This window comes from Perognathus longimembris, chromosome 2, assembly GCF_023159225.1.
Source record: "Perognathus longimembris pacificus isolate PPM17 chromosome 2, ASM2315922v1, whole genome shotgun sequence".
NCBI classification, from domain to species: domain Eukaryota; kingdom Metazoa; phylum Chordata; class Mammalia; order Rodentia; family Heteromyidae; genus Perognathus; species Perognathus longimembris.
In genome coordinates this window covers 59,718,644-59,731,148 of record NC_063162.1, presented here as the reverse complement: position 1 = coordinate 59,731,148, position 12,505 = coordinate 59,718,644, and the positions used below count along the sequence as shown (strand labels likewise).

Genomic DNA, 12,505 nt, shown 5'->3' with positions numbered 1-12,505 from the left:
TGAGAAGTGTTCGAATCCTAAGTGTCCAGTTCTCTAACTCTCATCAACACTAGCACATCTGGGTGAATAGTACCAGCACCCTAGAAGCCCTCAGGTACCTCTGCTCTGGCCCACCCAGGCCATGCCCTTGGCTGGCAGCATGGGTTAGCTTGGCCTAGTTTTTAACTTCATACAAATGGAGTCTGTGTGTACTCTGGAAATGGTTTGTTTTGCTTGTAATTATGCTTTAAAAATTCTTTTAAACTTCTCAAAATATACCCAACCTAGCTGAACACTGGTGTCTGACACCCGTAACCCTAGCTCTTTGGGAGGCCGAGGATAGGAGGATAGTAGTCTGAGGCCAGCTGTGACAAGTTCACAAGACCCTCTTATAATTCATAGCTGGATCTGGTGGTGTGCACCTGTGACCCTGAGTTACCACCGAAGCTGAGAGGATCCAATGCAGCAGAAAGAAATGGGGCGTGGGGTGCACATCTGTGACCCAAGGGAGGAGAGGAAGCCTGGAGTATGTAGAGCATGGTTCAGGCATATGCCTGAGCATGAGGTAGGACCATATCTAAAAAAGAAGGAGTAAAATAGGGAGGGAGGTATGACTCAGGTGATAGAAAGCCAGCCTGGCAGACATCATTTCAAAGCCAAGTAATGCATGTGTCTTCAACAATGAATTTAGTGTTAACCCTTTTTCTTGGTGGGTATGTCCTGGGGTTTGAACTCAGGGCCTGGGTACTGTCCCTGAGATTTTTTGCTCAAGGCTAGTGCTCTACCACTAGAGCCATAGAGCCATAGAGCTCTATGACCAGCTTTTTGATTGTTAATTGAAGGTAAGTGTCTTATGGACTTCCCTGGCCAGGCTGGCTTCAAACTGTGATCTTCAGATCTCATCCTCCCGAGTAGCTAGGATTACAGGTTTGATCCACCAATGACTGACATGTTAATTTTGGGTGCCAGTGCTGTTCACTCCCAATACTGTCAGCACATGCACACAAATGCATCATGTATGCCTTTCCAGGACCATTTGCTCCTCAGCCCAGGCCCGGAGCCCAGTTTCCTCTGGCCTCTTATGTGTGACTTCCTAGAGTCTGACTTCCTGGGGGGGGGGGAGGGGAGTGGGGTGCTCACAGCCCCTCCCCTACCCCATTGTCCCAAGAGTCCTCTACATACCCCCAGCCAGGGCAGAAGGTATGACCAGCTCCTCTTTGTGCCCAGGGATTTTTGGGCAGCGCCTGGAGGACACAGTGTACCACGAGCGGAAGTATGGCCCCCGCCTGGCACCCTTGCTGGTGGAGCAGTGTGTGGACTTCATCCGGGAACGTGGGCTTACCGAGGAGGGCCTCTTCCGAATGCCTGGCCAGGCCAACCTAGTAAGAGATCTACAGGACTCCTTTGACTGTGGGGAGAAGCCGCTGTTCGACAGGTGAGCTATGGACTAGCCAGCCACTAGCGCTGGGTCTCCGGCCCAGGTCCTCCGAGCAGGAGGATGGTAGACAGACTGTTTTCCCATGTTGCCCCAAACAGCGGGCAGAGTGTGGGGCATGCAACATGCCTGCAGCTCTGTCTCCTCTTGAGGATGGGTACCTATCACAAATGAGGCTCACTCACTCCTGTCCATTTGGGCAGGAGCCACAGCTCAGGAAAGAAGGGATCTGCTGGCTGCCAGGTGAGACAGGTTCAAGTATGGCTGCATCCAGGACTCCAGGCTAGCTCTACAGGGTCTTCCTCGAAGCCCTACCTCCTCTGGATGACCCACCCCCAGACTCCCATCAGTACGGCAGCTCAGGCTCCATGCCTGCTCAGGATACATTGCTCGCTTTACTCCGATAGAATTCTATCCATCGTGGGGAAGTTTGTTCATAGGAAGCCATCAAGGCACTCAGAACAGCCCTGGTCTCTTCCTCTCAGGGGCAGAATGGCCTCATCCCATGCATGACCAGATCCAGGGGCAGCTGCTCAGGGGAGGCAAAGGTCATTTCACCTGGAGCCTCATGTCTGCATCCCGAGGCTGACTGTCAGTGGGATTGTGGTTCATTCTGACCCTTTGCCAGCCAGGGCTCTCCTGTGGCCTGGGGTCTAGTTGGAGATGGCTTCAGTTAGATGATGCCTAGGTAGGTTATGGAAACTGGCCTTTTAGAAACATGCCAGAGTTGGATGCACTGCCCTGCTGCTCTATACTATGAGTACTACTGGAGGAAGGATTTCTGCAAGTTTAAATGCACCCTTGCCGCCCCATGTGCAATCTGCAGCTCCCCAGGCTGCCAGCCCAGCCCGGCCCCAGGCCTGCTGGCCCTTGGTGTCATACAGCTGCTTGTCTAAGATGTGGTTCTGGCTGGGCCCAGCCTAGCTCTTCTCTTGGCCTCGCCCCTGTTAAGCTTCCAACAGCAGAGCTACATGCCAGCTTCCTGGCAGTGTGGGGCTGACTTCCCTGCACACACTAACTCACTCCCTGTCCATTGCTACTCCTTCTGGACTGTAATGGGGGCCCAACCTTCTATCTCAGGCTTGTATCTCCTCAGTGATGTCCTTCCACATCAACATGGATGCCCTGGGCACTGGGGAACCCATGCCCTCAGCCCAACCCCTTTAGAAACTCCACCAGCAGCATCAGAGAACATTCTCTGTTCTACCATTCCTGTAGTAGCTCTATCAGGCCTGTGCCTACCCACTCAATGAGGTGCCCAGGTTCTCTACCCAGCCTTTTCCAGGAGTGCAGGCCACAGCTCCCTCTCCAAGGCTGTAGAGTGTGGTTCTGGCTGCATAGCCTACCATAGCTTACCAGCCTGCTGGGTGCTCGGACTCTACCCAGCAAGAGCCCCAGCCACATTGCAAGTCCCCTCTCCTGTGTTTCTGCCACTGAGCAGGCTACTCTTTGTACAGGGCTGCGGCAGCTTTGCTGGCACTGTCCCAGTTGCTTCCAGGTGCCAAGGAAGCTCCTCTGTGCCAGGACCCCTCAAAGGGGTACTTCCTGCCCTCAGCACCTGCCCATGGCTGAGAGACCTGAGGGTCTGGGGAGGGGACTGGGACCTTCTTGTAGCTGCCTTGCCAAGGGCCGGTGAGGTAACAAGCAAATGAATTTAGGGATTAGGTTGACCTGGCATGGGAGAGCAAAAAACATAATTCTATGCTGGCGACCCTGGCATGCCCCCCAGACCGTTTTAAGTTCAACAGAGGCTGGGTTTGGGGTGAGAGCATTCTCAGATTGGAATTCCATCAGTCTGTAGGAATGAACAGAGCCAGAGGGTGGGGCCGGGCAGGGGACTAGAAGCCAACAAGGAGGGGTGGTGTGAGTGAGAGACACATGGACCAAGAGACAGAGGGATGCTAGCATGAGCAAGAAAGAAATATTTAGGAATGAAATGAGGATCAGAGGTGGTTGCAGATAAGAGTAGCCTCCTCTCCTTTCTGATCTACCAGGACAGCAGGTCTGCAGACCACCTGTGCTGGCTCTGGGTCTGAGCCCAAGCTGGTGTGCATAACCATCCTGTTGTCACCAGCAGCCTTCTCTGTGTGCTCTGAGGTTTGGGCTGCAGGGCGCCCTTGTGCACTGGCCGTGGGTGCTTGAGGGGATGGGATAGGACGCACAGAGGGTGTGGGAGGGGAAGTCTGGGAAAAGCAAGAAGCAAAGTCTTGAGTGTTGCTGGGAGCTGGCGGGTGGGGAGGAGAGGGAAGGCCCAGGAAGGGCTGCTTCCATCGCTCACCTGCTGAAAGACAATGTCAGCCAGCTCTTGTCCTCATTCTGCTGGCTGCACTCCTCTTTATCCCTGGCATCCTGATGGTACCCCTGCTTCTCATCCCTACCCTGTTATTCCTAGGCTTCTGCTCATGCAGTTGCCACCACTGAACCTGTGAGGCCCTGTTCAGCTCAGTTGGGCACCTGCTGGGACCATGACCATCCAGGAATGTGGACAGGAAAAATGGCTCAGCAGGCAGCCTATCTGGCACAGGCAGGCAGGACAGGGAAACTTTTAGCCCTACTAGCCTCAAAGTCAACAGGCCTGTGGCAAACGAGAAAGCCCACAGGGGTGGATTTGGGGGACCTGTGAGCCGAGTAGAACCCCACAATCCCAAATGTCGTTGCCAGATCTGTGACACTTGAATACTCCAGACACTGCCTGCAGGCCCCCATCTTTCCTGAGTGCCTCCCATGAGGGACGTAAAATACAGCTTGGGGTTGAAGGGCAGGTGCTAGGAGTGCAGAAGAATCTCCTGGAGCCCACAAGGGGCTGGAAAGGCCAGCTGCAGAACAGAAAGCTCAGGGTGAGTGAGCAAGCCTGGGCCAGGACACCCCTGTGTCCCATGGGGCCCCTCAGCCTGAGAGGGTTTATGATAGGAAGAGACTGAGGCACACAGTGAACAACATGTAAGGTTTTAGAGATGAGGGGATGTGCAGAAAGAAGCTCAGATGTCCCAAGTATGGATAAGGAATGAGCTGCCCAGACCTTGGGGGGCCAGTGCCCAGGAAGCCTGCTCTTCTCACACACAGCTCAGGCTGGGCTCTGTGGTGCCTGGTAGGCGTCTGTTCCACCTCATGGGGGCAGACACTCCCTCACTGTCCTGTAAGGAACCCAGAGAGGAGTCCTTCACTCCCCACTGTTTCCTAACCTGTGGATCCCAGAGCAGCAGGTGACTGCGTTCTGTAAGGCCAGGGGCTTCCATAGCTGGGAATGGCCCCTGGGTAGCTGGGTCCCAACACCATCTGACAGTGCAGTCCTGAGACTCAGGGTTCCCGGCACTCAGCCTCCATCCCTTGCTGTCAAAGGCCCTGAACCTGACCTTGACCAGGGGCAGCTGGATGCGGGGGAGTGGGTGTGTGCAGGTGTGGGGCTTGTGCCTGCAGGCCTCCCACATGTCCCCTCTTGCATTCCAGCACAACAGATGTGCACACGGTGGCCTCCCTCCTGAAGCTGTACCTGCGGGAGCTTCCCGAGCCTGTGATCCCCTTCGCCAGGTACGAGGACTTCCTCAGCTGCGCCCAGCTGCTCACCAAGGACGAGGGGGAGGTCAGTGCCTCCCAGGGGTTCATCTTGGGGGTGGGCTGGTGGGCTGGTGAGAACGTGGAATCAGGGTTAAAAAAAAAGATAGCCAGGTGCCTGTTGCTCAGGCCTGTAATCCTAGGGAGGCTGAGATCTGAGGATTGAAGTTCGAAGCCAGCTGGGGCAGGAACATTAATGAGCCTCTTCAAATTAACCACCAAAGAGCTGGAAGTAGAGGTGTGGCTCAAAGTACTAGAGCACTAACTGAGCAAAAGAAGCTCTGGGACAGTACCGAGGCTCTGAGTTATAGCCCCAGGACCCACGCAAACCACAGCAATAAACCCCTTGATTTCTCCATGGCAACATGGATCCTGGCCAGATGCCTGCTGCTTGTGGGTGGGGAGAAGGGGAAGTCGGCCCCAGCATTCGCATGTACACCTCACGTGTAGAAGGACCTTTCTCTCCTGAAGCGGGTCCGGCTAATCCAGCTCACAGTGGATCTTCCCATTCCAGCCAGCTCTGCCATGGGGCCATTGTGTCTCATATTATTTGGGAGAAAATGGAGACGGCTTCTAGGGCCAAGGGCCTATGATCCAGTCCGTCTTCCTCTCTCATCCCTGAGCGGGTGTCTGTGGCTGGGGAGGACTGTTTGCCTTCCCTGCAGCTGTGTGGGAGATGAAGCTTATCTGGTAAATATTTGTGCCTTGATAAGAGAGCCCAGACATTCCTCCGTGGCCCCACAGAGACTCACTCCTCACACCAGCTCCCACAAAGGAGCTCGGTCTCCACCGGAAGGCTTGTCCTAGCCTGGCCCCCAACCACCCTTATCCTTCAGCCCTTCCTCCCACCTCATTGCTGGTGTCTGAAACTCTGTGATCTTTCCCTTCCTTCCCAAGGGGACACTGGAGTTGGCTAAGCAAGTGAGCAACCTTCCTCAGGCCAATTACAACCTGCTCAGATACATCTGCAAGTAAGTGGAACACAGGTCGGCTCTGACTTCCTGCATTCCTCCCTCCCCTCTCACGTCCAGAGGGGTCTGGGTCATCCCAGCCAGCCTCACTGAGCAGCTGTGCAGGGAGGAGGAAACAAACCCACCGCAGACCCTGAGCGCTTGGAGCTTTCAGGCGCCATTTGATCATTTCAGAAAGGACAAATCCTCTGTCCTTCTGGATACCTGCCATGCCCCTCCCCATCCCCAGCTACCTCTCTCTTTTTAATCATAGCCCTCCAAGTGTCCCTTGTAGGGACTGGCAGGGGGCAAGTGGCAGCACCATGTCAGGGGCATGGGGTCCTTGCCACACTGGCCTTTGTTTCTGGCGGCCCTCTCAGACTTCAGATCCAAGTTTTGCAGATGGAGCTGGCCTGGTTGTGGCCCGCAACCCTTGGAAATCCTGGGCAGGCCTGACTGGATCCCAGTTGGTGTGGGGGTGTGGCTGGCATGGGCTGTGGCCAGGGCAGGCCAGAAGGGACCAGGCGGCCAGCAGCAGATTAGACTTCAGAATTTGCTTCTTCCTTGCTCTGCAGGTTTCTGGATGAAGTTCAGGCCCACTCAAATATCAACAAGATGAGCGTCCAGAACCTGGCAACAGTATTTGGTCCTAACATATTACGGCCCCAGATCGAGGACCCAGTGACCATCATGGAAGGTAACTGGGAGGGGGAGGCAGAACTCCATGCTGCTTTTGAGTAGGACTCATCTTGGTCTCAGGCATGACCCTCAGAACCATCCCCTCTGAAGCCAGGCCTGGGGAGGGTGGGTGGCTCTTGTCCATCCCCTGGGAACTGTCAGGAGCCTCTCTCTCCAGATCCTCCCTGGTATGAGATCAGCTGTAAAAGAAACACCGCTCTGGCTGGCAGCAGTGTGGGACTGGGTGAAGTTAGAATGGCTGTTCAGTGCAGAGGGAGAGGCCGGGGAGGACAGGGGTCAGCATCCTTGCTGATCCCCTCACTGTCATAGCCTCTTGGATGTCAGCTGTGCAGTTCTCGTCTAAAAGAACATAAGTCAGACCTATAATACTAGCTACTGAGGAGGCTGAGATCTGAGGATCAAGGTTCAAAGCCAGCCAGGGCAGGAAAGTCCACGAGTCTCTTATCTTTAACCACTAGGGAACTAGAAGTGGTGCTGTGGTAAAGCACTAGGCCTTGAGCAGAAAAGCTCAGGGTCAGTGCCCAGGCCCTGAGTTCAAGCCCTAGCAACAGAAAAAAGCAAAACAGAACACGGGGCCAGGAACCAGGCTGAGGCAGCTGAGAGAGGACACACCAGAGGACAGCCAGCCAGACTTGGTGGAGGGCACAGGCCCTAGGTGAAGAGGCTGACCACAGCCAGTGGCTCACACCTGTAATCCTAGCTACTGGGGGCTGAGATCTGAGGATCACAGTTCAAATCCAGCCTTGGTATGAGTACACAAGACTCTTATTTCCAATTGACCACCAAAAAAGCTGGAAGTAGAGCTGTGGCTCCAGTGGTAGAATGCCAACCTTGAGGGGAAAAAAGGACTGTGTCCAGGTCCTGAGTTAAGGCCCTGGTACCAGCACAGGAGGGAGGGAGAGAGAGAGGGAGGGAAGGGTTGGCCAAGACTCACAGAGACACAAGCACTGGCTGGAGCCAGGCTGCCCCACTCTGGGCTGAGGGCTGAGTTGCCTTGTAAGTGTGAGGGACATGTGGTGAGGGGCACTGCAGAGCTGTGTCCCCCACCCCCATGGGAAGGGGGTCTCCTGGGCTGATGCTTTGGCCCAAGTCTTCTGCCCCAGAACACATGAGACAAAGAAGCCCCAAGCTCCTACTCCCCCAACCCTAACTCCCCACAAACTTCAGCCTTATCACCCCCGTGAACCGCTCCAGCTTCTGGCCTTTGCTGGTGGTTTTTTGGTGGTTAATTGGAGGTCAGAGTCTCACAGACTTTCCTGCCCAAGCTGACACTGAACCACAGCCTGCAGATCTCAGCCTTCTGAGTAGCTAGGATGGCAGGCAGGAGTGGAGGCCTTGTGTCTGAAGAAAGGAACTGGTGTGTGCCACAAGTGAGGCAGCTTTTTGCCTTGCCCCACACCCCTGTGCACCAAGAGGGTGAGCAGCCAGGCACGGCCATGAAGATGGAGAGCAGCTGAGTCCCCTCAGCCACCTGCACCATGTCTGCATCATGTTCTCCCAGCTTGGGGTTCCATGTCCTAAAATTGGGGTCCCCAGACACAGTCCCTCCTCCTGTGCCTGGGCTGGGGTCATTCACAGCTGTGTTACCCCTCTCTCTGGCAGGCACTTCCCTAGTCCAGCATCTGATGACCACCCTCATCCGCAAACACAGCCAGCTGTTCGCTGCCACTGTCCCGGAAGGTTTTGCCCCCCTACCCGGGGCCCTGCAGGGCACAGTGGGCTGGGGCTCTGAGGAGCCCAGCAGAGACAGCCTGGGTGAGCCCGGTGGCCTTGGCCTGTCCACCCACAGGACCTCGTCTCTGGACCGGCCAGCTGCACCTGTGCTTTCTAGGACCTCCCTCCCGGGCCTGGGCAGCCAGAGCAATCCTGCAGCCACCGGCACCAGAAAGGGGTTCCAGACCCTGCCTAGCTGGAAGTCCTCCTTCCGGCAGCAAGGGTCCCGGTCAGGGAGCCCGAAGGGCGGCACCTCCTCTCTTGAGGTGCCCAGCGTCTCATCCAGTGGGAACTGGCTCATGAATGGGTTGTCCTCTCTGCGTGGCCATCATCGGCGAGCCTCATCAGGGGACCGGCTCAAGGACTCGGGCTCCCCACACAGATTGTCCACCTATGACAATGTGCCCCCAGCCAGCCTCTTTCCCAGCACGGCCAGTGAGGCCAGCACCACCTGGTCTGTTGCATCGTCCTCACGGGAGGCCTCTGTCAGCAGCCACACGGCCCACAGGGCCAGTGACTCGTCCACCTGCAGCTCCCTGCACACCGAGTGGGCCCTGGAGCCATCCCCGCTGCCCAGCAGTGGGGACCACAGGTCTCCACACGTGGGCCACCATTTGGATGAAGCCAGTGGACATGAGGGTGGCAGCAGCAGCCACAGCAGTGAACCCAACAACCCAGGAAGCCCCGCCCAGGCCCAGGCCCAGGCCCACCGCTGCCAAGTTCTCCAGGGCCTGGTGGCCGAGCTCAGAGCAGAGCTCTGCCAGCAGAGGACTGAGTACCAGAAGAGTCTGAAAAGGTAAAGGGACGGGGCCAGGCTGGGGCTCTGATCTCATGGTGGCTGCCAGCTATGAATGGGCTGCAGTCATGGCTGCCTTTACAGGAGCCCAGGGTGGGGGCTAGGACAGATCTCACGTCTGGGGAAGCCTCAGAGCTGGCAGGCCTTGCATGCAGTTGGCGCCCCACAAATGCTTACTCAGATTTGAGTAAGAATGTCAGCCTGGCTAGGGAGAGCAGGGTCGGCAGGAAGTCACAGCAGCCTGTGTGGACAGCCAGGCCAGGGCTCTCCTCAGCCTGTCAGGCCCCCTGCCAGCAACTCCCCTGTGAGCCCGGGTCCCATGCCCCACTGGCTCTCTCCAGTGCCGCCATTGGAGGTGCTCATGGAAGGTTCTTGCTTCCTGCCAGGGCAGTATGTGGCCCCTCTACTCTGGGCCACAGCTGCAGCTGCCAGGGCGGGTTATGGTGGGTAGCACCTGATCAGGCCATGAAGGGCCCATAGGATATGGTTGCTGCAGAGAGGAAAAAGGAAACCCCAGGAAAACCTCACTCGTAAGTCCTGCTCCAAGACCAGTGCTGCAGAGGGTGAGAACTTCTGACGTGAGCTGGCAGCCCTGGAGTGTGGGAGGAGGAGGGCCGGCTGGCCAAGAAGACGTCCACAGAGGCTTAAAGTTAGCCTCAGCCCCCCCGCCCCTGTATTCTCAGGGGGTGGTGGTGGTAGGCTGGTCTCCGACTCTCTAGGTTCCAGTTCCAGTTCCGCTAGTGTTGGTGAGGTGTGTCATGGGGATGAAGTGTCTCACCTGGGCAGGCTCACCAGCCTCTGCTACTGTGTCAACTGTGGCTCCATGGATCTGCAGAATGAAGCTCCCAGAGAGCAAGAGGTCCTGTGTCTCACTCGCTGAATGGCCAGGCTGTTGTGCTGGCTCAGGTGGGGTCTGAGCATGGGAAGGGGTGTTAGGTCTCCTGAGTGGCTGGGATTAAAGGTGTGAGCCACCAGTTTCCTGCCCTCCTCATTTGAGGGGATGGGGACAGAGAGATCATGCACAAAGTATGCTAGAGAACCCTCAACCACGGTGGGCAGTTGAGGCCCAGGGCAGGAGGACAGGAAGGCCTCAGAGCCACACCAGCCCTGGGCTGAGGGAAAGGCAGGGCCTACCTTTTTAGCCTGAGTGGTGCTCTGGTCTTTTGTTTTGTTTTTTTGCCAGTCCTGGGGCTTGAACTCAGGGCCTGAGCACTGTCCCTGGCTTCTTGTAGCTCAAGGTTAGCACTTTACCACTTGAGCCACAGTGCCACTTCCAGCTTTTTCTATATATGTGGTGCTGAGAAATTGAACCCAGAGCTTCATGTATACAAGGCGAACACTTTACCACTAGAACATATTCTCAGCACTCTGGTCTTAATGGTAGGGTCATGGCGAAGGATCTCAGGCACTGTGGTCCCCATGGGAGGTACACCTTGCTGCCAGGGCTCCAGTGGTACAGCTGGGAGTGGTGCAGTGGAGAAGGGAGGGCAGCCAGGGTTTGTTTGCTCACTGATGGCTGTGGGACGGGCCAGCTGTAGGGACACCTGGATGGAAGGGCGAGTCAGAGATGCTCATGAGATAGGCCAAGCATCACATAGAAGGGCCTGGGGTCAAGAGACTGGACACCAAGGTCACTCGAGCTGGTATGGCTTAGGCCAGGAAGGCCATGGCCCAGGTCCAAGCAGAAGGGCTGGGGGTCAGGAAGAAGTGGGTGGAGCCTCAGCATCACTTACCCTCCAGGGGTCTCTTGGCAAGACCGTCCATGTTCCCGTGAATAGACGTGACCTTTCTCCAAGCTCTGTGCTCAGTGACTCAGAAGAGGCCTGGGAGGGTTGGAGCATGGGGACTGATACTCATCGCTCCACAGTGTCCCTGTTCATGGCAGAGCTGCCAAAGCCGAAGCCCTTTGGAGCTCTCTGCGTTTCAGAGGCTGGGCTGCCATGCTTCCCTCCTACCCAGTCCAAGCTCCAGGGAGGCCCAGGAGCCAGGCCCAGGCATGGTCAGGGGATGGTCACCTGGGTATGCCAATCTTGGCACAGTGTGGTGTGGGCTCCGATGTAGCTTTGTGGAGGGTGATGGAATGGGAGCATAAGGAAGATGTGTAAGGTGGGAGGCGGCAAGCAAGCCTAAAAGACTCCATGTCTGTTTGGAAGTGCTCCCCTCAGAGCCAGGAGCAGGTCTGGAGCCCTCAGCCCCAATGTCAAAAGCACACACAATGGGGTGGGCGGGGGGTAATGCCATTCCTTGAACTGAGGGCCTGGGCTCTGTCCCTGAACTTTTGTGCTCAATCCAGCTCCGTTTCTGGATTTTTGGTGCCTAATTGGAGCTAAGAGTCACAGATTTTCTTTCCGGGGCTGGCTTTGAACTGTGATCCTCAGCTCTCAGCCTCCGAGTAGCTAGGATTACAGGTGTGAGCCACTGGCACCTGGCACACCTCTTTTTGGTGGGATGTCTTTGGTGGCTCTCTGGGGCGCACCAGGAGCCGGCAAGGCCTGTGAGGTTCCCTCTGCCTGTGGGACCCGCCTGACCAGCCCTGAACCAGCCCAGCAAGGTGCCATGTGATGATTTCTGTTGTTGTTGTTTTTTTTTAAGCATTGAGGAAAGCAGTGCAGACTTGAGGAAGCAGACATTGCAGTTAGAGGCGGAGCTGGACCAGGAGAAGAAGAAATGTACCATGCTAGCAATCAAGCTGCGGAACTCAGAGCGGGCCCGGGAGGACGCCGAGAGGAGAAACCAGCTGCTGCAGAAGGAGATGGAAGAGTTTTTCTCCACATTGGGAAGCTTGACAATGGGGGCCCAAAACACTGGAACCCCAGAATGAAAGGAAGCTTCCTTGTCTGCTCACTGTCCTCCCATTGAGCTGCCTGGGACTGGAGAGGAAAGAGCTGTCAGAGCCCCACGGGCCCAGGGTGTGATTGGGTGCTGCTCTCAGGGCCTGGTGGGTGCCAGGGGGACAGTGCCAAGAAGGGCATTTCATCCCTTGCCAGGGGAAAAGTCCCCCATACCCACTCACAGCGGCAGCTCCCAGGAGACAGGCAGCCAACCAGAACTGCACTGGAGATTAAATGTGCTATGACAGCAGGGTGCCTCATCCGCCTTGTTCTTTATGGCTCTTCCAAGTGGGGCTTACCAGGTGATGTGTTTGGTCTCTCACCGGGCCAGGAGCCCCCAGGGAGGGGTGGCAAACTCTCCAGGGTCACCTAGCATGTGCATGAACACAGATTTCTGCAATTTTGTGGGGTTTTGTGTATGCCGATCCTAGGGCTTGCACTCAGGGCCTGGGCACTGTCCCTGTGATTTTTTGCTCAGGGTTAGTCCCTATCACTTGAGCTGAAGCTCCACTTCTGCCTTTTTTTTGATTATTCATCGGAGATAAGTCTC

The 12,505-nt window shown here is 56.2% G+C and overlaps 1 protein-coding gene across 2 annotated transcripts in view; it reads left to right on the top strand.

Moving 5' to 3' along the window:
- The window catches only part of Arhgap22 (Rho GTPase activating protein 22), a 147,061-nt gene extending 134,859 nt beyond the window's left edge, over positions 1-12,202 (top strand). For both annotated transcript variants that reach the window (XM_048339218.1, XM_048339219.1), the window contains exons 5-10: positions 1,207-1,414; positions 4,862-4,994; positions 5,864-5,937; positions 6,492-6,613; positions 8,218-9,124; positions 11,717-12,202. In XM_048339218.1, coding sequence (XP_048195175.1) covers positions 1,207-1,414; positions 4,862-4,994; positions 5,864-5,937; positions 6,492-6,613; positions 8,218-9,124; positions 11,717-11,945 — 1,673 coding nt within the window. In that variant the 3' untranslated portion in view covers positions 11,946-12,202. The remainder of the gene's footprint in view (positions 1-1,206; positions 1,415-4,861; positions 4,995-5,863; positions 5,938-6,491; positions 6,614-8,217; positions 9,125-11,716) is intronic.
- Positions 12,203-12,505: the final 303 nt, after the last annotated feature.